General features: G+C 37.3%; 1 protein-coding gene and 1 long non-coding RNA gene across 6 annotated transcripts in view; one reads left to right on the plus strand and one right to left on the minus strand.

The window, feature by feature from the left end:
* The window catches only part of FYB1 (FYN binding protein 1), a 195285-nt gene that overhangs the window by 147442 nt on the left and 20982 nt on the right, over positions 1-26861 (plus strand). For 4 of the 5 annotated variants that reach the window (XM_072605775.1, XM_072605773.1, XM_072605774.1 and 1 more), the window contains 10 exons: positions 91-125; positions 1430-1550; positions 2919-3078; positions 4281-4425; positions 15845-15867; positions 16530-16590; positions 18669-18806; positions 20347-20378; positions 21700-21766; positions 26458-26551. In XM_072605775.1, the coding sequence (XP_072461876.1) occupies positions 91-125; positions 1430-1550; positions 2919-3078; positions 4281-4425; positions 15845-15867; positions 16530-16590; positions 18669-18806; positions 20347-20378; positions 21700-21766; positions 26458-26551 (876 nt within the window). The remainder of the gene's footprint in view (positions 1-90; positions 126-1429; positions 1551-2918; positions 3079-4280; positions 4426-15844; positions 15868-16529; positions 16591-18668; positions 18807-20346; positions 20379-21699; positions 21767-26457; positions 26552-26861) is intronic. The other variant, XM_072605777.1, reaches the window with a different exon arrangement.
* LOC140501806 (uncharacterized) overlaps positions 4377-26861 on the minus strand; it is a 43174-nt gene continuing 20689 nt past the window's right edge. Inside the window, exon 3 of the long non-coding RNA XR_011966359.1 lies at positions 4377-7633. This is a non-coding gene — a long non-coding RNA (uncharacterized lncRNA). The remainder of the gene's footprint in view (positions 7634-26861) is intronic.

Raw genomic sequence — 26861 nt, forward strand, 5'->3', positions numbered from 1 at the left:
ACAATGTATGTATGAGTCACAATGTTTTTAACTATTTAGTTTTCTCTTGAAATCAGTAAAAATTTACCATTAGCCCTTTTTCTCTTATAGGATCAAGACAGCAATGGAGAAACCTATGAAGACATGTGAGAGCTAGTTTTTATAAGTGATTCTTAAAATTAAAAAAAAAAGATTAATGCAACATCTGTGCTAGGAAGCATGGGGTAACTATGCTAGAAAACCAAAAATCATTGTGTTCAAATGACAGGCATAAGGTAGGTCCGTTGTAACCTTTGACTCAACATGAAGGACTGAAGAGTCATGACTGTCACATCACAGGTGGGCAGAATCCCTCCACTACCTGTGAGAGCACTGCTTCTCTAAGAATGGTACATAAAAAAGTAAAATAAGCTGAGTGAGAGGACATGTGGAGACTAACAGATAAATCACAGACCCAGGAAACAAAAAGTCATTTGCTCTCTAGTGTTCTTGGGGAAAATCTCTTAATCTATTTGTGTCCAATTTTCCTAGTGATGAATGGTTTTTCTTTGAGGGATGCTATGAGAAATAACTTAAAGATTTGGTGTCAAATAAAAATACATCCCTGGTGGCCACATATTGACTTAGAAAACCACAAATGAACATTATCTGTTGTATTTTTATTTATTTTGTTAAACATTTCCCAATCCGATTCTGGCTCATTTGGGAGCTTTGCAGATCACATAACGCCTATAGGCTCTGAGCTTTACCTTTATGCTGTAAAACACCAAGGCACCAGCTTCCTATGCACTAGAAGGTAAATTATATTGGTTCCCAAATGAAATTGTAGGTATCCCAAGAAAACAAACAAACAAAAGTTTCTTAAAAAGTAAGTGAATGATGTGCAATGTGCTATTTTCTGTTATCGTAAATGTAGATACCTTATATATTTAGTTCATCAAAGGCTGACAGAAAATTTCTGGGCACACTCAGAAGTATGGTCCCCATATCTTTCAGTCATCTATCTGTTAATGAGAAAAGGGAGAAAGGACAGTACCTGAAGTAGTCTCCATCCATTGGCCAAGTAGCTCTATCATATGGTAGAAAGAGCATTAGTTCTGAGTCCGAAGAACTGGACTCCAATCCTTCCCCTGACACTGTGTGATTTGGGGCAAGTCACTGGGATATAGTTTCTTCATCAGTAAAAATGATGGGATCAGATGAGCTGGCCCCTAAGGTCTCTTCCAGCCGAAGCCTACAGTCTACATACTTCTCCTCTTCCAGGAGTCCTCCAATATCCTGACAGGGTCTACAAAGCATGTGGTTTGTTGACTCTAACCTGACCTCATTTTCACTATCCATGATCTGAATAACCTCATCAGTTATGGGTAGAAAAGTAGAAAAAGTTTACAGACAGTGACGGCTAGGTCATCGGTTCCAATGTAAGCTAGGCAAAAATATCTGTTTGCAGAGAAACAACAAGAGAACGAGAGAAGAAGAGGGATAAAGAAGAGAAAAAAAGACTGGAGCAGGAAAAGAAAGAACAGAAGGAGAAGGAAAAAAAGGAGCAAGAGATCAAGAAAAAGTTCAAAGTAAGTTCATTGTTAGGTCTTCGGCAAAAAAAAAAAAGATTAACTTTCTGAAGCTTTCTCCCAAAGTGCTTTAGGACTGATAATCATAGTCTGAAAAAAATTGTCTCAATAATCCTTCTTGGTGACATCTCCCTTCCTAATAGAGGCATGCTTGGATTTAAGGAAACTTGATAAAATAAAGGTATAGATGGGTCATGAGCTACATTACTGGATGAAACTTCTAAATTGACGAGGTCACAGATCCATCTAAGGATGAGAAAAGCTTCTCCATTAAAAAAAAGCACTCAACAAATGTTTTTTGACTAATTAAAAAAAATCAGAATCTCCCATTTAGCTGAAGTCCATACCCAGGAACTCGAGCTCACCAACATTCTAAGCCCAATGTTAGCCCTGAGAAGAAATAAGCAAGAGAATCTTAACTGATTCACATCTCAAAATCATTTTCAAGAGCCCTGGAGTTAGAGTACTGAACCTGGGGTCATGGGACTTGAGTTCAAGTCCCAAATCTATGACTTTCTGCCTTTGTAATCTTAAGCAAATCATTGTATCTCCATAGGCCTTAGTTTTCTCATCTATATAATGAGAGAGATGGACAATTGATCTCTAAGGTCCCTTCCAGCCCCAAAACTATGATCTCACAAATAATGGCACCTTGACCTGCTTTACCCAGATCTCTGAACTTGGCACTTTTGCTGTGCTGTGGCCTCTAATATCTGCTCCACCCCATCTCCTTTAATGGCATCAAGCTATTCAGGATATCCATAGATATCTGTTTCAAGCTTAGCTGCCAACTATAACAAGAGAACCCTTCCTTTCTGCATAACCTGGCCTTCCTCTGACATTTTCAGACCTGCAGTGTGGCAGCAGAATAATAGGCTGATTATTTAGTGATGTATAAGCTTCCTTCAAAAAGTAGGTGGAACAAATCCCCAAGAAGCCTCCAGTGCTTTACACAAGGGGTATCCCAAAAGTTTTAGTGCAGTTTTTAGTTATTAAGCCTTAGAATAGATGTTCATTAGAAGTTTAAATATACATTGTTTTGTTTATTGATTGATGTCAGGATCTTTGAGCAGAATCATTTAGAACCAATAGGTTCTTTTCAGCCACTGAGCAATAGGAGCTTGTTCTTTGGGTTGGTTTACATCCTACCCAGTCCCTGGTACCTTTTCTTCCTTAACCATTGCTGTACTCTAAATGTCCCCTAGACAGGACCTCTGATTATTGCCCTGGTCCAAGATGATCAGATATGGTAGACAGGACAATAAGGTGTTTGGTGACTAGTCTTCCTCTTTGTATTAATTTGAATTCCTTAAAGCCGTAAAACCTAAAAGAATGTGTGGACAACATACTATTTCTTGTTCCTTGAAGCTCACAGGTCCTATTCAAGTCCTTCATCAAGCCAAGGCCTGCTGTGATGTCAAAGGAGGGAAGAATGAGTTGAGTGTCAAGCAAGGAGAAGAAATTGAAATAATCCGCATCACAGACAACCCTGAAGGAAAATGGTTAGGCAGAACCTCCAAAGGCACATGTGAGTCCAAAGTTCCTTCTTTTCTTCAAAATATTTTTTTATGTTCTTACTCTTTTGGTTCTGCTTTTTTCCCACTTGCACCAGCTCATTTAAGCTGTATGTATTTGCATTTTGCATATCAGTCTTTCTCAATAGAGTTCCAATTCTGCATCTAATTCTAGACATGTACCACAAGTTATTGAATCATTCTTCACTCTTTGGGCACATGATTTGTTTCAGCATTTTTCATAGTGTTAAAAATAACACTGTTACAATATTTGTGGATAAACAAGTCCTCTCTTTTTTTTGGGTGGGGACAGTGGGGAAACTGAATTTGTGATTTCATCCATTTAGAAAACACTCAATGAGGGACTTCTACAACCATTTCAGATCCTTCTTTACAACTTATAGTCTTAGAAAGTTGCCCAGGGAACTGAGAGACTAAGGGACAACCAGAGTCACATATGTGGAAGAAGTGGGATATGAACTCAGGTCTTCCTGATTTGGAAGCCAGTCTCCTGCACACTCTGCCATGCTTCTTCTCTCATCCTGTTCCTTGGCCCTAATCTCCTTATGATCTAAACAAGGAATGGGGAACCTGAGGCCTCAAGGCCACATGTGGCCCTCTAGGTCCTCAAGTGCAGCCCCCTGACTGAATCCAAACTTCGCAGAATACAGAACAGTTCACAGAACTGAAGTTTAGATTCAGTGAAAGGGCCACATGTGGCCTCAAGGTCTCAGGTTCTCCACCCCTAAACTCCTTGCTAGGTCAGGAGGCAGCATGGTTCAATGAGAAGAACATTGGTTCTAGGGTCAGAAGACCCACTTCTGGTACTTAATACCTTAGCAAATCACTTATCTTCCCTCAACCTGGTTTCTTGCATGTAAAATAAAGGGGTTGGACTAGTAGCTCCTATGATCTGAATATTTTTACAACCTTCATCAAATCCATATTAAATTTCTTCTTATGAGGAAAAAAATTCAACTCTAGATGAAAATGTATCACTTTTAGCACTTTGTAGGACAGCTTAATTACATTCTGGCATTAACTAAATTTCATCAGGACAGAGCTTTGAATTGTTTTAAAGAGAGCATCGCAAAGGATGTATATAAAAGACAATCAATGCAGAGAAGTTGATGTGATAAGAAAGATTTGGTACAGAAGGCATATCGCTTCCCAGATGGTGGCTTCTCAAACAAAGACTTTCCCCCCCAATCTGTAGATGGCTATATTAAAACAACAGCAGTGGAGATCGACTACGATTCCTTGAAAAGAAAGAAAAATTCGATGAGCACTCTTCCACCGAGACTCTTGGAAGATGATCAAGAAGTATATGATGACGTTGCTGAACATGGCAGCATTAGCAGGTATGTCCATAAGCAAATGATGAAGCTACTAAATTACTTCTGCCTGTCTGTCCTGTGAACTCTGAGTTCCGGGGAAAATGTTGTCTTTCATGTCTCTTGCTTTCCTCTAATTATGCTGTCCTCCAACTAAATTAAAAATCACAAGAACTTGAAAAAAAGGTTATGATCTCATTATAATGAATTCCACATTCATTTGTCATGCTGTCATCTCATTATGTTGACTTTTATTTAAAACCTCTGGCCAAATAACTAAGTTGGATGTACCAAAGTTGATCTTTTAATTATGTTTGTCACAATGGGATTTGTCCTAAATGCTATGGCAGCTTTGTAAGTGGAATGCAGGTGCCATGGCTATGTAGGATGAGCATACCCCTGGGAATCAGAGGACTTGTATTAGAATCCTGTCTCGGTACTTTGGATTCAAAGCCTGTCTCTTTTGGGCAAATCATGTTACAGGTCTTGGTTTCCTCCTCTGTGAAGGGATTGAACTAGATGGCCTATAAGGTCAATTCCTGTCTTAAATCCATTATCCATGAAAACTTACCATTTGTATAATCACAGGGGAGTCAATTTTCCTCTCTGAGTTTTCCCATCTGTAAAAAAAAGAGGGGGGGAGGTTCATAATATTTGCCCTACTTGCCTCAGAGTTGTGTGAAAAGTGTTTTGTAAGTCTTAAAGTGTTACCTAAGTATGAATTATATTATCATTGTTATCACATCAGTCAGTAAATGTTAAGTGTACTACATGCTGGGCATTGTGCAAGGTCTACAAAGACATAAATGACAGTGCCTGACCCCAAGGAGTTTACATTCTAAAGAAGGAGACACTATGTAATGGATAAGAGCATATACAAATCACATACAGAAAAGATACAAGATAATTGGAGGAGAGGAGTACTAGCAGCAAAGAAAAATAGTAAAGATTTCTTGTAGGAAATGGTACTTGGCTGAGCCTTGAAGGAATATAAGGGAAACCTAATGGAGCAGTGAGGGGGAAATGCATTCCTGGAATAGGGAACAACCTGGGTAAAGGCCCAGAGGTAGGAAATGGAACAGCAAGAAGGCCAATTTGATTCATCCAAAGGGCACAAGAAGCGAAATGAATAACATATCATATTCCTGAAAAGATAGCTTGGAGCCAGGTGGTTAAGGATTTTGTATGCCAAACAGAGGAAATTTGCATCTGATCCTACAGAGAATAGGGAGCACTAGAGTCAGTTCCATAGGAGATAACACAGTAAGACTGTGCTTTAGGAATTTCACTGCAGCATTTTTGTCAGAACTCATCATCTTGGCATAAACCAAATCTTTCTTTTTTGTCCTGACTTACACTCCTTACCCCTTTATTGCATTGCTAATAAGTCAGTTCAGACTACGACAGCAGACGTGCACACTGGTTCCCACTCCTTTTGACTGCCCTCTGCCAACTTACAAAGGGCAAGAGTGGGGAGAAAAAGGTGGGAGGCAAGATAATTCACAGGTGATTTCAGCCTCAGGGAGGCACTCTAGAACACCTGGAAAACTGATTCACTTGTACTGCCCTACCCCAACCCTGGCTTCTAGGTGGTAAGGTGAGGTTGGGAAAAGAGAGGTCATCACAGATTTTCTCTGGTGGCAGCAACTCAGCAGTTAGGAGGCATCACTAAGGACAGGCTGGGATTCCCCACTGGACTCAGGTCAGGGGCTCTAAGCATTTAAGCCCCAAGATTTTGTCAGGTGGAGGTCATAATGGGCACAGCAGCCAGAGATGAGGAAATGGTTTAGAGAGGGGAATGATTGGCTACAGGGAAACTAATAATGATAACAATCTAAGAACTTTGCAAATATTACCTTGATTGATTCTCACAGCAACCCTGGGAAGTAAGTGCTTCCCATTTTACAGGTAAGGAAACTGAGACAGAAGTGAAGTCATATAACTAGTAAGTGTCTGAGGTCAGATCTGAACGCAGATCTTTCTAACTCAATGCCCAGCATTTTGTCCACTGTGCCACCTACCTGCCTCATACAACAGTCCAGATGAGAGGTCCTGACTTAGGCTGGTGATCACTTAATAGGACAGAGGGGGACCTATAATGGGAGATCTTATAAAAGAAGAATCAGCAAGCCTTGGCTGCTGATGAAAAGATCTGTAAGGCAAGACAGCATGAGGAGTCTGGAATGACCTGAGACTTGCAAACCTGAATGATTGGAAGGATGGTGGTGCCCAAAAAGTAAAGGGAAGGGGGGAAAAAAAGCTCTGCACTGCAGGGTCACTTTGGCCTTTTGATATAAAAGTTCATCTTTGTCATCCCTCCAGAATTTTAAAGGGAAACTCACAAGATTGACATTTTTTTCCCTCTGTGGGTCACTCAGACCTACATGTTTTAAACAGTCCATTCTTAATATCAGCTCTTTGTTGAATGCTTTGCTTCTCTGACATCCTGAGGTGAATTTCTGCTATTTAACCAGTGATGCAGCTACCAGATTAGCAGCATCCTGCCTTTTTCAGGGCTGACCCCTGTCTCTCCTGCAGCTGGAAGCAGAAGTTACAACAGAGGCTGTCTGAAATCCTATTACATCGACCATTCAATGTACTTCCCTATCCCTAAGAGGAGGAGCTTTGTCCGCATGCTTTGTTTATGCACTTCCCCATTTTTTCACACATTTTGGTAATGCTATGAAGCTCTTAAGTTTGAAGCATCAGTAACCAATTAAAAAAATAAAGAACCACTGCAACTAAGGGAACCTGGCAGAAACACGGTCCTGGGATACCTCAGTTAATAGTTTCTCTAGAAACAAGTCTCCTGTAGGATTATGATGCCCATTTTTAAGAGCCCACTTCATGATCTGTGAACAATGGGCACCCTAGTTGCCAGGAGAAGTTTGGGGGAGGGGGTTAAAGAGGAAGCGCTAGCATCAGCTGCAGAGCTGTCTAGTAGGGAGGTGCTGACAGACCTTACATCCCTCTACTAAAGCTACTCTCCTCTTCCCACCCTCCACCCCACAATGAAACTGGAAGTTTTGGCAGAGCACAAGCTAATGTAATTGTAGGGGAAGAAAGGAGGTCACTGGTTATTTCACATGACAAAATTTCTTCCCTTTCTCTTCCTTCTTCCCTTCCCTCTCATCCAACATCTTGCTCCTCAACTTTTCTTTCTCTTGGAGCTGACAGTTGACAGTGTGACCTCAGGAAAGTTATTCAACCTTCAGTGAGCCTCAGTTTTTTTCCTCTGAAAAATGGAAATAATGATAATTGCATTACTTTGGGGGAGATGTGAGGAAAGTGCTATGTATAAACAATAAAGCATTATATCGTAATAATAGGTTTTATATAGCTCTTTACAATTTACAAAGCATGTTCCTTGTAATAGTCTATAAAGTAGGTAGAATATGTTATTGTGGATTTGGTTTTTTAGGTTTGTTTTTGGGGATTTTTTTGGAGGGATAAAGTACAAAAGGGTTTGATCTAGGTCTGAGATTTGATTGGTGTAAAAATCTTATTACCAATGAGAATCAGCAATTCATCTGTGACTTAAAGTCTTAGAGAGTTGCCTAGAAGTCACTGAGCAAAGCTAAGGGATTTCCCCAAAATCACACTGCTAGTAGGTATCAGAGCCAGAACTTGAACCCAATGCTTCCTGACTCCTGACCTACTGCCCTCTCTACTACACCATGAATTTTTCTTGCTTCTTCCTTTATCTTTCTCCCTATTCTTCTTCCCCTTTCCCTCCTTCCTCTCTTTCACTCTGTTCCCCTTTTTTTGATGTTAATTATAATTATGACAATAATAATAACTAGCATTTATATAGCACTCTCAGGTACATTTTTTTTACTGGGATATTTCCACAAGAAAAAAGAACCCATTCAATTCAATTCAATTCAACAAGCATATATACTAATTGTCCATTATGTTCTGGGGGCAGCAATGTGGTGCCGTAGTGCACAGAGTGCTGGGCCTGGAGTCAGGGAAAGTCATCTTCCTAAATTCAAATCTGACCTCCTAGCTGTGTGACCCTGGGCAAGTCACCTAACTTTGTTTGCCTCATGTTCCCCATATGGAATAGAAAACAGCAAACCACTCCAGTATCTTTGTCAGGAAAATCCCAGATGGGTTCACAAAGAGTTGGATACCACTGAACATTATATTCGAGGCACTGACTGCTCTATGGCACTACAAAAATGGCAATACAAAAACAAAAATGAAAAACCATTCCTGCCTTCAAGGAACTTATCATCTACTAATGATAAGAGCATATACACATAATATCAAATAGGAAATAATTTCTGAAGGAAAAGTATTAGCAACTGAGAGTTTGGGAAAGACTTTATTTCCTCTCTATAATTTTGATGATTATTTAATTTATTTGAAAGTATAACATTATTAACAGTATAAAACCAGAATCAAAACCTAGGAATTCTGGTGTTCAAGGCAAATTTATTTCACCTAAAAGGTCAATCTGAAGTTGTTGCCATAGTCAGGTTTAAAAGGGGATAATCCTTTCCTCAGTGGGTCCAGCCTGAGCTTCTACAGCATGGTCAACAATCCTGACCCACAATCCCTTGAGTAGAGATAGTAGAAACAGAGAAAGAGCCAGGTTGGGATTATAGTAGAGGAATGCCACATTAACAGTACTCTCAGAGATGGCACCTAAAGTCTGCGTGATGCATTGGAGATGGTAAAAGACTTTGAGACATGAAAGCCATGGACTAGCTAGAAGACAAAAAGCATGCCCCATTCAATTGACAATTCTTTATGCTCTAAGAAAAAACCCTGGTTGCTGCACCCTCGTTACAATTCTAATGCAAACCTGTTAAAAGCTCAGAACCTTTAACTTAATATGGTAAAACTTAAAACCTCACAAGATGGGTACCAACACTTAACTTAATCTGTGTAGATGATCTAGGAGCTTTGTGATTCTTAGCATCCCCTTCTTACCACTCTCCCTCCTTTACTGTGGAAGCTAAAGTGGATCAAGGGATTATTTTGTATTTTTCAGTTTCCTGGGTTTTTACAGTGCAAATCAAAACAAAACAAAATTATCATGTGGGCCCTAATCTCCTGGGAATATATTTTACTCCTCAAGCTTTTTTATCTTGTATTATACTTGTCATTTTTATCTTCTCTAGTGAATTATCTCCTGACATATACCTTCTCTCTAAGCTTATGTGGATGAATCATCCTATATGTATCAAAACATTTGACCTGTGCACCAATTTTTTCAGACCTGAGAGTGGCCTTAGTAACAAGAAACACACTGACTCAATATTATGGTGTTTGGCAGTTTATATCCTTAATAATTTCAATTCTTTCGGAAAAGATATGAGTTGCCACATACCATATTTCAAAAAATTCCCAACATGAGTGTTTCATAGCCAAATACATGATTAGTGAGTACAATTTTATGTATCCCACATTTTCTAATTTTTGTCTTTTAAAAAACCATGCCCAAGTAAGGGCTTAATAAATTAAAGTTGATTATGCTACAAGAATTCATGAATAAATATCAAATCTGTTTTAAAAAGAATATTGCTCTAAAGTTGAAGTCATTTTTTAAACTTAGGTCATGTTCACCTGGGTCCCTTTTAAACCTTGAGGAATTTCTGAAGGGAAAAAAAAACTTTATTTTCTTCAGTAAAATAAAGTGTCCAAAAACCAAAGTGCCATTTAATTTACTTCTCCATTGATTACTACTCTTTAATACTGGGTAAGTCACTATCTTTCAATACAAATGCCAGGTTTTATTTTGTTTTCTTTTGCTACTGGCAGATCTATGGAATTAAAACTGGCAATGTAGACCTGGAGTGTGGAGGGCTCTTTGAATGATATGTGGCGAAGTGAGCACTGCCCTGTCATAGATACTGATCACTATTAACAAAAAAGTGTTTTTGTTGCTGAGGGTGAGTCATGTACAACTCTTGGTGATCCCATCTGGGGTTTTCTTGGAAAAGATACTAGAGTGGTTTGTCATTTCCTCCAACAATTCAGGTCAGTACTTTCTCTGCAATTTACCAAAATTACCTAAAGCAGAGACAGCAAGTAGTCACTCACGCAATCCACTACCATATTAAAATGTAATTGAAAAATATTTAACAAAAGAAATAAAAATACAATAAAATGTAGATAATACATTTTAAAACCAAATCAATGTGCTAGCAGGGATCCTTATGTGCTTGCTGTTTAGTGCCTCTCCATCCGCCTTTCAAGTTGAGTTTGAAATCACTGGACTGAAGTGGTTAAATGACTTACCTCAGGGTCACCAAACCTGTATGTGTCACAGACTGGACCTGAACTCATCTTCCCGCCTCTTGGGCCAGTTCTCTATCAACTACCTCAGGGGTTGGCAACTGTGGCCCTATAAAGGCAATCATGCAGGCATACCAAGGATGGTTGCTAGCACAAGTTCTTAGGTGTACTTTATTAGGAAAGATAGCAGTTCAAGGAGTCAACAATCCTTTTTAATTTCGTTCAGAAAACAAAGAGAAAATATAAGCAGAGAAATAAAATTCAACAGGCAGGGCTCTGAATCAAAGCAACATTGCTATACAATTTACATACATTCTTGGACTGAGAGAGCCTTGACATCTTAGCAGCTGGGGCTCTGAACATACAGCCAGTCAGAATCTAGAGCAGGGAATCACAAGATCCTACTCATAAGTGAAACCCCAAAGTAAGATACCAACAAAGTATATGTGTGTGTGTGTGTGTGTGTGTGTGTATACATGTATGTACATATACATATACATACAAAATACATATGTATACACACATATATATACATATGCATACGTATGTATATATGTGTGTGTATATATAACAAAGCATATACACATATATACATATAAAACAAAGTACATATATTTGTATATATATAACAAAGACTTGGCTCCTGATTGGCTCAGAGTCAGGAAGCATAAAACCTGAGTGACTCAGCACAGCTGTGAACTATCAGGATTCAAAGGGGATTAAGCCTTCGGATGCTCACAATTTAGCATGAGCCTGGGAAACTGAACTCTTAAAAGGAGAACAAAAAAAATCCCCCTTTGCTTGCTCTTAAAGACCCATGGGTCAAATCCAGCCACTTATGGCCTGATATCAACTGGTCACCTGCCAGCCATGATTAGCTGATCACTGCACAGTTTCATACTGTTCCTCAATAGATACTAAATTCTCAAACTAATCAGCTGCAGAAATGGGTAGAACAAGTTTGCCATGACAAACTATACTATAAGGTCCAGATAAAAGTAGGAGAATTGTCCTTCTCCATCTCCTATATGGAAACAAAAAATGGGGAATAGCTTAAAGTTGTTGGGAAAAAGAAGAAAAAAGGGAATCGGCAAGGGAAGAATTAGTAGTTTAACTTCACCTGCAAAAAACAATAAAATTGCATGTTATTCCACGTATACATTGAGACTTCCTAGCACAGCAACCAAGAGCTTCACAGTTTACCAGGACTCCAATATTCTGCTTTCAATTTTCAATTTCATGAAAAGCCCAAGGGTATTGATTAAATTATTTGGCCTCTGTCTGTGGTGAGATTTTATGCAAATGATATAGTGCATTTGGTCATTCTACAAGTATTTATTGTAGGCTCACCATGTAAAAGGGAAGCATCTGCAGCTTAGTGGATGCAAACTAGCTTCGGAATTGAGGAAACTGGGTTCAAATCCAGCCTCTGAAATCCACAAGCAGTGTGATCTCTGAACCTCAGGTAACTCTCAAGACATAATTATAGACATAAAATCACAGGACCTTGGCATAATGATACAGCGTATAGAAGTCACTGGAATGTCATTTGTCATTCTTATTCAGTTGTTTCAGACCTACCCAACTCTTTTTGGGGTTTTCTTGGCAAAGATACTGGAGTAGTTTGCCATTTCCTTCTCTAGCACATTTTATAGGTGATGAAACTGAGGCAAACATGGTTAAGTGACTTGCCCAGGATCACACAGCTAGTAAGTGTCTGATGCCACATTTGAACTCAGGAAGATGAGTCACCTGGTACTTTATCCACTAGGCTACCTGACTTTAAAAAAAAAAAAAAAAGAATGCTGACACTTTCTTCCCCTAAAATTTAGAAACTGCAAATATGATGTACATACAAAGTAGAATGGGAAAAGAGAGATACATGCACATGAAGGTTTGAATCTTTACCATGTACTATTTGCTCCTCCCTCAGAGTACATGTAATACAGATATTCCCATGTAGCCAACATGTAATGGAGTTACTATTCTGTGTGTGTGTGTGTCTGTCTCTCTCTTTCTCTCGTTCTCTCTCTGTGTGTCTCTGTCTCTTTCTATCTTTTTTTCTCTCTCTCTCATTCCCCCTTCCTTCTCTATTCTTACCCCCCTCCCTCCTTTTATTTCTCTTGCTTAACCCTTCAGGCTGGCTGAGAAAGCTGTTGCAGGCAAAAACTCCTGAGTTTGCAAGTTCAGAGTAGAGGACGTGGTGATACCTTCCCTCTTACGCCCCCTACTGGGGAGAGTAGGAGAAGAGCCACATCTACCACTCATTTATCCAGACTCATCTTTCCCAGTTCTTTTACCCAAATAATATCAACCCAAACTAAAATTAACATTGAGTTTGGGGGTTTATTTTTTTGTCTTTTTAAAAAATACCATCCATGGGGTAAATCATGGCACAAAAAAGGACACACAAGTGAAAGAGAAGGATGAAGTGCTAGCCAGCACAGTCCATTAGAAATATAACAAGAAGCCCAAAGGTTCTGACTTCATGGGCAGGAAATGGTGCTTCAGTCACGAAAGCACCTCATGGCCTTCACCCCTCCCTTCCCACCAGCATCAGTCAGTCAGATCACAGCAGCTATCAGTCATCTCAGTTTCTCTGAATGAAAGATCTAGAATACAGCAAGCCTGGGTACCAGCATCTCTCCACATGTTCCCAAGAAGGACATACATCTAATGCTCTTACCCTGCTTCCCCCTCCTTCGTCCCTAGTCTCCTCAAATTCTCCAGGAACAGAATAGAATTCATGAGACTCTCCAGAAAGCTTCACATATAGCCCTCCCAGGCATTCTTGCTCCGAAACATCAATTTCTAGTGGATTTTGGGGTGGTTGTAGATCACAAGGAAAGGTTATACATACAACAAACATGTTATTTTCCCAACTATTCTGTTTGTTTCTCACTGACCTTATTTCTGCCCTCTTTTATACCTTTAAAAAATGCTTTAGTGATGCTCTTTTCTTACCTTTTTTTCCACTTGGTAACTCTGCTGCTAACCCTTCCTCTTCTTTCCCCTCCCCCCCCCACTCCAAAAGAAAGAAAAATAAAGCCTTTGTACCAAATATGCAGAGTCAAGCAAAAGAATTCCCTCACTGACCATGTTCAAAAATATGTCTCCTTCTATACCTTGAGTTTTTCGCTTCCCTGTCAAGAGATAAGCAGAATGCTTCTTCTCCTGGGCTCATGATTGGCTAACTCATTACTTAAGTTTTTTGAGCTGTTTTTCTTTATACTGCTTTGTTACTATAAAAACTGTTCTCCTGGTTCTGCTCAATTCACTTTCCATCACTTGATGCATCTTCCTAGTTCTGACTTATTTTCTCATCTGTTTTATAATTTATTACAGCAAAATAATTCTCCATTTTATACATATAAGCCATGACTTATTCAGTCATTTCCCAATTGATGGGCACCCCCTTAGTTTTGAATTCTTTGATATGATGAAAAGAGCTGCTATAAATATTTTTATACATATAAGACCTTTTTTTGATTTCTTTGGACTATAGGCCTAGTGATATGACTGAGTCAAAGGGTATGCACAGTTTAGTGACTTATAGAGGTGTAGTTATAAATTGCTTTCCAGAATAGCCATAGCAATTCACAGCTCCACCAATAGTACTAATGTGCCTGTTTTCTCAAAGCCCCTCCAACAACGCCATTTTTCTTTTTTTGTCATTTTTTCTCAATCTTATGATTGTGAGATAGAAGCTCACAGTTATTTTAATTTATATTTCCCTAATTATTAGTAATTTGGAGCATTTTTATACATCTCTGTATATAGGTTGAGTTTCTTCCTCTGAAAACTGCCTGTTCACAGACTTTAACCATTTATTAGCTGAGGAATGGCTTTTGTTCTTGTAAATATCAGTACACATACACACAGATCTTGGAAATGAGATTTATCAGAAAAAATGCTGCAAGGATTTTTTTTCCCGGTTAACTATTAATTTAACTCTATTAATTATGTTTGTGCAAAAACTTTTCAATTTTATGTTATCAAAATTATACACTTTATCTTCTATGATCCTTTCTACCACTAACTTTATATGAATTCTTCGGAAAACTTTTAAATAGAGGCAACCTGTTCTAAGAATATCTTAGCTGAATGCATTAAATTAGGCTGATTTGCCCTGATTCTCAATTTGGCTCCTACAGCTCTTGAATCACTTAAAATATTAACTTTTATTGTGACATATTTAGAAAATTCAATTTTCAATTCAGAGATTGAAATTCCATATGACTGATAGGAAAAATAATGCTCTCATGGTATTTTTAAATGCTCTGTTGCAAGGACAAGCCACACTAATTTTTAAAAAACTGCGTGATAGAATTAGAAGCAAATGGAATTGTTGTTCTTTGTCCTTCATTTTCAAAAGGGACCAATAATATTACAGGTGATGTTTTGACTTGCGCATGAATTGGATTTAAATGATGCAGAGTTGTACAAAGTAATTAGCCTCACCCTTTCTGAATCATCAAAGTCCAGTAGCAGGACAAAAGTCAAGATGACTGACAATGGCCTGGGGTACAGTGGATGACTTTGGCATCTTCGATGCCTGACCAAGCTCTAAGCGCTCCACAGTGCTTGCTTCAATTGCTTTCATGACCTTTGGAACAAATTCTTCTCATCTGCCCATTCTGCCAGGGAAAATTTTCACATGCTTGGGATAGACATTCTTCTAACTCACCAAGGGGTTTGGGACCTGTCAGTTACCTTCTATCTGGTTTAGCCCATTTGCTGAGACAGTTTCCTGAGGTGTGGCCACTGTTATGCATACTACAGCTTCTTGGAGCCACAAGTGAGAGTTGGGTGAATCAAGTAGACACCAAAGGTAGATGAGCAACCCTGTAAAGGACTCAGCAAGCCCTCAAACCAGAGGCTAGTCCTCCCAGATCACCCTATGCGCCCCAGAAGCAAACGGAATACAATTGCATTGAAAGCCACATCTTGAACTAAAAGCTGTTGGGGTCCATATTTTATTTGCTTCGTTGCTATTGATTTGCCAATGTGAGGAAGAAAAATTGACTTCTCATTATTTGGTATGAGAGCAACACTCTGACTTTCATTCATCTAGAATATGCCTTCTAAAGTTCTAAGTGATGTTTCCACCTCTTTTTTTATATGAGATTGCTTTATACCCTTTTAACTGGAAGGTAACAATTTCATCAACTAACTCAGATTATCTATTTCTTTTCAGTCATAGTCAAAGTGGAAGTGGAGGTAAGATGAATATTTTATTGGTCATTTCTTTTGTGGTATACCTCTTGTACTTAAAGAAACTATTAGGTTTCAGTTCCCAGATCTGGGATCTTCCACAAATCACTTAACTTCTCAGAGCCTGTTTAAAAATGAGGATAATAATACATATATTATTTACCTTACAAGGCTGTTGTAAAACTCCATTGATATGACACACGTAAAGTGCAATGGAAATATGAACTAAGATTGCTTCCAAACTAGTAAAGGTATAGTTAAATTTACCTGTACTCCCTATTTGAAAGTTAAAAGCAATATGAAATGGTGAAATATATGAAAATTTAAGACATGCACAGAAACACTGCATACAGTTAATTTCTTATCAAAGCTTTGGTAAAAGTTTTAATATGAGGACAGGGTGTTGGCCTGTGATTTTATTGACACAGGGAGCTCCCAAGTGAGGTAATCCCTCCACCAATGCAGGTTGGAATTTAGAATCCCAGAGAGTTTCCTAGAGCACTGAGAGGTTAAATGATTTGTGCAGACACAGAGTATATCACAAACGGGTTTGAACTGGGTCTTCCTTGGTTTGAAACTAGTCTTATCTGCTCCACCACTCCAACTCTTAATAGAAATGACTGTTTTTCATTAACAAGAGTATTTTTTTTTCTGCTATCAAAATCAAGGCATGTTCTCAACTCAGGATGATGACATTTATGATGGTGTTGAAGAAGAAGATGATAATGGGTAAGAACATGAGATTTACCATTTGTCTTTCTCACTGAAAATTGTAAGATTTTTAAAAATCTATCCCATTAATATAAAAGACACAACAGAGTAGACATTACATGATCAAAGAACAATTATTTAAATATATTAACTGAACAGAGCTGACATTTTTACACTCATCAGTAGGAGTAAATCAGATACTGTAATTATACTAGACTTCAACTAGAATGATCTTTTCTATCTGGGGGACTTCAGAAAGAATACAGCAGAAGTGAAAGAGAAGAGAGAAAGGAGAGCATTAAGTATTATTACATGCATTTCATTCAGTGACAATTTATTTTGTACCTAAATATGTGTGTGTAAAAATAAACCTCGTCAACTGGAAATACAAAGGTAATTATTATCTAAAATAGTAATTCTCAAACTTTTTGGTCTCTGGACCCTTTTGCACTTCAAAATTATTGAGGACCTCTTCCAGAGAGCTTTTGTTTATGTGGGTTGTATCTATCAACAGGGCAGCTAAGTGATGCAGCAGATAGCACACAGGGTCTGGAGTCAGGAAAACTAGTTGTGTGACCTTGGATAAGTAATTTAATGTCCCTGTGCCTCATTTTCCTCATCTGTAAAAATAAGGAGTTTGAGCTTGATGGTTTCTGAGGTACTTCCCAGCTCTACCTAGCTCCATGAACCTCAAAACCCCTGTGGGGAGGAAATGCTATCTGGGTCAAAGAAGGCTTCAGACAGCTGGGTCTTGAAGAGCAAAACTTCAGCAGCCAGATATTAATTGAGAATGGGGTCTAAGGTGAGGGGTGAGGGAAATCAGTTTAGGGATAGGGAACAGCTAAGGTAAAGGCATCAGAGACTTGATAAATGGGAAGTAGTCATTTTTTTTTTTTACAAAGGACTTAATCACTAATTTATTATTTGTCATGAACCATCTAAAACTCTGAATTTGTCATGAACCATCTAAAACTCTGAATAGCATTGTAAAGATCATTGCAAAATGGGAAGAATGTAGCACAATGTGGTGTTCTTGATGTAGGTAACGTGATAATTAACTCTTCCTGAGTTGTAATCCTCTTTTTAAATGATTTAAGTTGAGAAGTCAAAGATTTAGAGCTAGATGGGACCTTGGAAATCATCCATTCCAAATCCCCTCATTTTACGTTTGAGGAAGCTGAGGTCCAGGGAGGTGAAATGAATTACAACCTATAAACCATTGACTTTACATGATAAAGTAATTGACAAGTAGATATTTAAAACTTGACCTGACTTTGTATTTTGAAAACCAGAAGAAAATTTAGTGAATAGGACAACATAGCTGAGAGCAACTCTCAAGCAAAATTCATCAAAGAAAACTCACTTTAATGACTTGCCTCTAGGACAACCTTGGAAGGTCTCTTTTCTTTCTTTCTATTTCTTTTAAAAAGGTACTGGGATATGTATAGTTTGTTGGCTTGGATATAATTAAGCCCTAAATTAGAATTTTTTTTCAACTAATCCCAAAATTCAGTAATAACAGACGCATATTTTGAGTTAATACAATACTAGTTGGTTTTAGCTCTTTAGTTCCATCTATCAAAAATAATGCTATTCTAAAAGCATATATGTCCCTCTTTTTAGTAATTATCTTCTTTAGTCCTCAAGACAATATGACAAAATGGCAAAAGCTTTGTATTCAGAGTATGAAGAACCAATTATGAATCCTGAGTCTGCTACTTACCACTTGTTATGTTTCTGGTCAAGTCATTTCACTTCTGTGAGAGACAGTTTCTCCATCTATAAAATGAAAGAGTTGGACTAAACCAACACTAAAGTCCTTTCCTGCTCTTAAGTGCCATGATTTTGGCACTGGTTCTGTTAAGGAGTACATGAGTCGTATGAATGTCCAAAGGAAATCATGTCCTGCTTAAGGCTTTTAGAATGTTTATAATCAAAGGAAATATCACATAAGTTCAATGATATTATGGATTGTTAGCTGTCTGAATTTTGACCCATAATCAATTAAGTGTGAATGATGAAGGCATCTGAATGTCAACTCAAACGTCTTTACAGTTCAATGATTGCATTCTGATCAATGCATGCATGCTCCAAAGCTCCACGCTACAGGGCGAAGAGAAGAGTAATTCGTGGACCCGGGGGATTTTGAAGATGCTAAAGGGAAAAGATGACAAAAAGAAAAGTATACGAAAGAAATCTAAAGACATTGAGTCAGACAGTAATGAAGACGTAGTGTAAGAGTCAGTCAACCATGTGCCATGCACCGTAATGACACTAATATTAATCCAATGACTACTAATATTCTCATAATCAAGTAACCACACGTGCAAATTGTTTTTGATACACTAGTTTCTTAACACACTCTCTGTAATTAATCATCACCATATTCTAATTATTTTTTCTTTCACTCATAAGTTCACTCAAATAAGGGACTGTATTTTTTATAAAATTCATTTTGCTTTCCCTACACACACTAGGAGTATACATTAAAACAGGTCATTTTTACATTGTGTGCGCAGCTAAGGCACAACATCATAAGGACATATTTCATTATTTCAGTAATGAACTGATTGCTTTTAGATTGAACACAAGAGAACATGTTATCTTTCAGACATTAACTCGCTAGTTATGTATGAAATAAATAATTCAATCCAGGACATTTTTATTGACTACTCAGCAGTGAACCACATGCCAAATAAAGTATATCACATTTAAAGACACTTAGAACTTCAGTTTTTATTACTCTTTAAATTATTTATTTCTTCAGTGCTGTACTTTAGATAAAAGCTATAAGACTTTATCCTAATAAAAAACAAAGAGCTGGGTTTTTCCCCCATTTCCCCTAAAATCATGAGTGGAAAAGCCTTCCGTCTAAATTTAAAGATGATAAACAGTGTTCCCTTGTAAGAAAAGCCTTTACTTCAGAGATTTCAAATGAATTTACCATATACACTTCAAAAACCTAGTCAGTCTTCCAAGGCAATTCATTACATGTCACCAGGAAATTGGTTTTGAAATTTCTATCAGAAACAATAGTTCATCACTTTGATAAACAGAACACTTAAAATTTCTAGGAAGAAATGAAAAGAAATCATCTCTACACAACACCACTTTAGAATAAACCACATTGTAGGAGGTATTACTCTGTTATTTAACCACTTTATAATGATTTCATATCACTTCTAAATTTATGATCTCGCACTGGGTAAAATGGACATTCCCCTCTTGGTCACCATTTTTCCTGTATTGTGCCAAAGAATTGAAATACATCAAACAAGAAATATTTGTATTATTTCTGCTGATTTGAAATTCTGCTTTTTATAGTTCCAAGCAATTTTGAACCAGAGTTATAGGATGGTGGTCAAATTGGAACTGGACCAACAGAATTAGTCAATTCAATTTGCTATAGCCATCCATGTAACTAAGCAGTTTAGTGACAACCTGGGCGCACTACTCTCATGCCATACGACCTTGCCTTCTGGTTCTGTAAACTAGATTTATTTATTTTTACTCAACTGATTTGGTCAGTCATCTAAATATGACTTTGATAATGTCTTATTTACCTTGGTTTAAGGCAGATTTCCAAATGAAACTCAAGTTTCACAGTAAAGGTTGGCCCTTATTGAGGAAATGGAAGATGAGAGGGGAATGGCTATTGATCAATTAATTACAGAAAGCCTCCTGGTTATCACTTATTCACATCTACTCTAAATAATAAGAAAATATTTGAATTCACATGGTAATATGATTGTAACTATTTTTATTTTTTTCCAGTTTCCCTGCTCCTCCAAAGCATCTTGGATTGGGTAAGTAGAGATGATATAGAGATGCTTCATTTTGTTTCTTGTTCTATGATGTAGTAGGGACAGTTCTAAACTGAGAGGAGTAAACTTAGGTCCTAATCCTGGCTGTGCCAGGACACACTGTTTGACCTTTAAGCCCAAATGCCCTTTATACTCCCTGGGCCAGTTTCTGCATCAGTTAATTAAATTAGTTGGACTAGAGAAATTTCAGAGATACTCCCCAGTTCTAAAACTATAATCTTTGGTCTGTGCTCACATATGTGTTGTAAAAAGTCCTACTTTAAGTGAATAAATGGATGGATAGATGGGTGGATAAATGAATGAATGAATGAAAAAGCATTTTTAAGGACTTATTCTATGCCAAGGACTGTGCTAAGTACTGGAAATAAAAATAGGAAAAGCTAGACAGCTTCAACTTTTAAGGAGCTCACACTCTAATTGAAAGAGATAATATATAAAAGACATTCCAGCTGCAGAACAGCTGGAGAGGCCTAGAAGTTCTGAAGATACACAAGGTACAGTGATAAGCAAGATGAAAATAAAAGTCAGAGGTGCTCATTGAAGGTGCATACATTCTCATAGAGATACAAAACATATACAGGAAATGAAATTCAAAGCATGTACAAAATAACAAAAGGTAATTTCAAAGAGAAGACAGCACTGACCACTCCAAAGAGTGGGAAGGGTGGTCAGGGAAAGCTTCTCCTAGAAGGTGCCACACCATGGAGGCGGCACCTGAGCTGGGCTTTGGAAACTGCAGGGATAAGATAATTCAAAGATCTGATATTTTCTGGACATAGATGACAATCCCTACTCATCTTCATGGATGGCCTTAGAGGATAATTGTAGTTTTTAAAAAATCAGCCTCAAACCTGAGGAGAAAAAAAATGGGCTACTGGGTGATAGAGTGGATAGAGCACTAGGCTTGAAATCAGGAAGACTCATCTTTATGAGTTCAAATCCTGCTTCAGACACTTATTAGCTGTGTGATCCTAGGCAAGTCACTTAACCCTGTTTGCCTCAGTTTCTTCATCTGTAAAGTGAGCTGGGGAAGGAAATGGCAAATCACTCCAGTATCTTTGTCAAGAAAACCCCAAATGAGGCCATAAAAAGTCAGACATGACTGAAAAACAGCAACCAATATGCTGATTTTTTTTATTATAACAATTGCAAAGAGCACAATGAATGTGATAAAAATATCACAGGTTGCCTTCTGATTCACTTTCTTTCAAAATGGTACCAACTGAGCATCAAATCTCTATTTTCAAATGAGTATTAATCTTTTTTTTCCACTCCATCTCTCCTTTGCTTTGTGTTTTGTTAGATGTAGGAGATGAAGTCTATGATGATGTGGACGCGTCTGACTTCCCCCCTCCACCTATAGAAGTCAGGTAAGAGAAACAACAGGTTTTCTAGTTCTATTGCCTATATCCCCAAAAGGCTTAGTGTGGTTTTAAGCTATTAATGCTTGCTTAATTAAATTAATAAGAGAAAAATTAGGCTAGAATCTAAAAAAGATTTTGAAAAAAACAGCAATAGTTACTGGAGTAAGCTTTTCAATGGAAGTGAAATCAATATTCTAATTTCACCGCTTTATGCAACTCTAGATAACATATGGAGAAGAGGTCTATTGTACTAGACTATTCATTTATTGTATAGAAATTAATCCGAAGTTATTAAAGCTTTAACCTGCATTGAGACTTTTGGGACATCCTGTACAAGAGGAGGACATGATAGATACTAGATTTATTCCTTTCACCTAACTGTATCAGCTGTGTTCTTAGTTCCTATTTAACTTGTAGAGTCTCCCTTTGGCTTCCTTCTTGTTGTACTGCCTCTTGTCACCCTGCCATTTATCTCCCCAGCTCCTGAATAGCCCTATCTGTCCCCCTGCCTTAATCCAACTTACCTATCATTACATTTGCAGGACCTGATGTGTCCGATCCACCTATCTCTCTCACTTTCATTTTGTTTCACTCTCTAATCACTCTGTAACTTTCAACTCAGCACTCGGTCAGCTTGTTCAAGCTCCCACCATATTCCACAAGCAAATTATTCTCTCTCTCTCTCTGTCTCTCTCTCTCATCAATGGGATCCCTAATAGTCTTTTACTCACTCACGTTCTTTATTCACGCACAAAAAAGTAAAGTGTTAGTTGCTCTAAAACCATTCTTACAGAGTAGGAAATTAATGAGGGAAATTTTAGACTACAATCCAAGAAAAACAATAGTAACTATTGAAGTAAGATTTCCAGTGGAGGTGAAATCAGACACTCTAATTTCACTATTTTCTATATTTATAGAAAGTGGTCAAATTAGAGTGTGCAAAAAAAGCTTGTTGTAATACAGAGTCCATTTATCACATAGAAATGAATCCAGCATTGGAGAAACTGAGCCAGCATTGTAGCACTCAGCCAGAAAATATTATCTATTCTGTTTTGCACAAGAAATATTTTCAAGATTTCATGCTAACTCTGAAAATTCTTTATGACATTCCTACCCTTTTGCCAAGAATTATTCAGCTGCAAAGAAGATGGAAGCTTAACTCAAGGCCAAGTTTTGTTTTGTTTTGTTTTGTTTTAACGGCTGCTATGCAGTTCTGGCCAACCTAAGTTGAAGAACAGATTAATTGGGGAATTAAGACCTGAAGGTGTGGTGCCATCTAATTGCAAATGGAAAACATTCATTTTGTTTCTCCTAGTAAAAATTCTTGTATGGCTTTGATCCCTATTACTTGTGCTTCTTCTATACTACTATTTTTTTCAAGTAAACAGATGGAAGTTATATAAATGACTAATATTCACTCGAGTCAGAAACAAATAGTTAGCTGTGTGCTGCTAAATGTTTAATAACCAAGTCCTGGCTGGGGCCGGGGAGGGTGGGGGAGAAATATATCCAACACAGTTTTAACACTTTCATTAACATTTTCTCCATCACTTTCTTAAATTTAGATAAACAACAAAACAATAAATCAAGCCCTGATTTGTATTGTTTCCTGACTTTCAAGGTGCAAATGGTCTCACACTGAACATTTAACAATCAACTCTCAAACTTGTATGAGCAAGCTGTCTCTAGTGGACCCCTGTAAATACTTTGCCATAGGGTGACTAGAGAGTAATTGAAAGTCTTTCAGATGCAGGTGAACTTTTCTGGCTTGTCTGAACGACTTCAAAAGCCAAGAATACCTACAAACCTCCAAGAATAGGCATCATCTCAGGAGGCTTTACCCACAGATGTATGATTTTTTCAGGCTAAGACAAAAAATGTAGAGGAACACCCACTACTCCAAAATTTTATTGCATGTCACTGATATAACCAGGATCACATTAACCTGTAAACGTCAAAGGTCTTCAACTCATCAAGAACTATTACAGTTTATTTATATGCTTCAATTAGATGAAAATTGGTTTATGTTGTCATTTTGGTCTAGACCTATGTGCTCATCAGTACAGGAATCTCCCAATATGGAAACTCCTTCTACCAACCCAGAAAAGCAGCTGCTCAGTGATTGATAGTATTGGAAAGTTATCTGGGGGAGCTGAGAGGTTAAGTGAATTGCTTAGGCTTACACAGCCACTATATGTCAGAAGTAGAACTTAAAGTCAGGTCTGATGACTCCAAGGCCAGCTCTCTGTCCATGGCACCCTCTGTATCTCTCATGTTGTGATTTTAAAATAGAAAAGATTTAGCTTTATTGAAAAGCAGTCAACTCCCTTGAAATAGATGTCTTTGCTCTTTTAAAGAAGATGAATAACAAAGAATTTATACTAGAAATAAGAATATTTAAACTATCTGTTGAAAGAAAAAAATACAAACAGAATATTGTCAATTTGATTCTGTGAGCTGTAAAAAAAAAAAAAACTGCAAGCTTTTTCTTTGGGGTTTTATGAAAACTGCTACATGGCTCATGGTAAAAGATAAAAAACCTGATGGTACAAAAGTCCAGAAGAAAAATTGCTCAGTCACTCATGCACAGATAAAGTTTATGTAAGTCATCCCCTAAAGATAAGTATCTCTAAAAGAATATTTTTCAGTCTATACTTAGACCAAGAAAGAATTTCCATAACCTCCACCAGTACGCAGTCCAGTGTTTAATAATCCTCACTGTCAAACTGAAAAATTTTTCAATAAATGTTGAAAACAAAATTAAAATAATAAATTGAAATTTTGAAATAACTCACTATTTGAAGTCAGTCTTTATTTGTAATTCATTTTCTACTGACACTTCCTTGGCCTCTTACCTCATGCTATGTCCTATAGACTTAATAAGAAACAGTTTGTTACCACTTTTTATGGTCATCGGATCCTAGCCCTGTAGCTCTAAAGAACCTCAGAGATCATCTTTTCTAACCTCATTTTACAGAAGAAGACACTGAGGTCCACAGAAGTTATCTCCTCCATAATAGCCCTACAAAAACCTCTGGACTTTGTTCCTCCAGGCCAAAGAGCCAGATTCCAGTTTTTTAAGCCTTATCAGAAATATTATATCTTCCTATCTTTAAGCGTTACTTTCTGAATTTATAAAAATCTTTAACAACAGCTTGACTAGAAAAGGAAGTTAACTACTCATTGACCTAGATGGGACCTCAGAAGCTAAATCTAACCCCTTTGTTTTACATATGAGGAAGCTGAGACTCTGCGAGGCTAAGTGACTTGCTTCAGGTGGCATATATCATAGGTGATATCTGAACTGAGGTCCCTTGGTTCCAGAGGCAGTATTATTTTCCACTAGACCATGCTCATATAGTTAGAGAAAAGGATAACAACAGATAAACTGCCTATGTGTCACACTGGTACACACATAATATTCAAAGGGACAGGGAGTTCTCCACGTATTGGGTAGGTATCTTATGGAGAATTTTAGAAGAATATGGTTAAGAGTCACATAAAATGACAAGAAATGGATAGGATGCAATCAGTACTTGTGGAGAGACCATGGATACATCAAATATTGAAGCACAAAACTCTTGATCTTTTCAAGCATTCTCTCATATTTAAAAAAATATTCAGATTTATTTCAAATACATCCACAGAACTGATTTAAGGAAGAGATTCCATTGGCTTCTAAAAGAACCCCATGAAGCAGAAAGGAGACGCTGAATGAGAACTAGAGGAAGAAAGTTCACTGACTCTCCTTTTAGAACATAGCAAGATTCAAAATGAAGCATCAGGAATATTTGAACTGAATTGTTTTTAATGAGAATTTGTTATTATACAAAATAAAGAAAAAATGTTATGCACCTAAAAAATTCAAATTTAGTTGTTTATAAGGAGTGTGTTAATAAGAGGACTTCCAGAATTTCAAATTTCTTCCTCATATTTAACCCTACATCCATCTCTTTGCCCTTTGACTACTTCAGCACAATTAAGGTAAAATATATGAAAGACATTCCCTGGTGAGTGCAATGCCCCTCACCTCTAGTATGGTCACTTCTCAGTAAATCCATTACCTGATCAAAACACCACTGACAATTCTTCCATCAAAAAAAAAAAGGTTAGATACAAACATAGAAAAAACGTGACAAAAAAAAAAAAAGGATAGGCATATATGAAAATTGGAAAAAGGAATAAATCTTAGCCAGTTCCAGTAGCTTTGCGGGCATTCTTTTTCTTCATTAAGAGTCTACTTTCTTTATTATAGTTTTAGATTACCTATCATTTCTTTCCAAATTTTAGGTCAATATAATGAAAGTAGCATCTAGACAACAGTGTGTACATACATACATATGTACATATGTATGTTATTAAAGTGACAAAAAGGCTGTTTGCTTGGCAAGGAGAAGGCAATTTAGTTAAGACTATTCAGCCAAATCACTTACTTTTTAGGGCTCAATTTTCTCATGTCTAAAACGAGTGAATTTGTACTAAATGATGCCTAAGGTCCCTTCGAGGGTATAACATTCAATGATTCTGTGTTTTGTTTGGCAATCCCTCTTGCAGTATAATTAGTTACATTAAATATACATGATTCCTCAAGAAAATGGATAAAGTGAAATTCAAAACTATATTGCTACTAGTGATAAAATCTTTCTATTGTACATATTTAGATTATGAAGGTCATTTCTATAATTCTGGTATTACAGTCTAGGAGGGAACTTTGGCAAAAGCAAACCAGAAGACTTAAAGAAGCTGAAAAAGCAAGAAAAAGAAGAAAAGGAATTCAAGAAAAAATTCAAAGTAAGTCAATGAAATCTGATCAGAAAAGCCAGTAAATAACTGGTAAATATTTCAAAATACCAATGAATTTACCAATTTCTTAAAAATAGTAATGATATTGATTTAGTGGTTTTCATGAATGTCTTTCATTCATTTTGTGGATGGTAATTATCCAAATTCACATTTTTGAGTGCAATATTTGAAAGATCTTCAAGATCATAGTATTATTTTCCAGTCAACAATCCTATTGTTTTATTCACTTATTTACTAAAGAGATAATTTTTAATTATCAGCGCTTTAGGCTTAAAGAAAATATTTTGAATTAATCAAG

This window comes from Notamacropus eugenii, chromosome 4 (assembly GCF_028372415.1).
Source record: "Notamacropus eugenii isolate mMacEug1 chromosome 4, mMacEug1.pri_v2, whole genome shotgun sequence".
Classification (NCBI taxonomy): Eukaryota; Metazoa; Chordata; class Mammalia; order Diprotodontia; family Macropodidae; genus Notamacropus; species Notamacropus eugenii.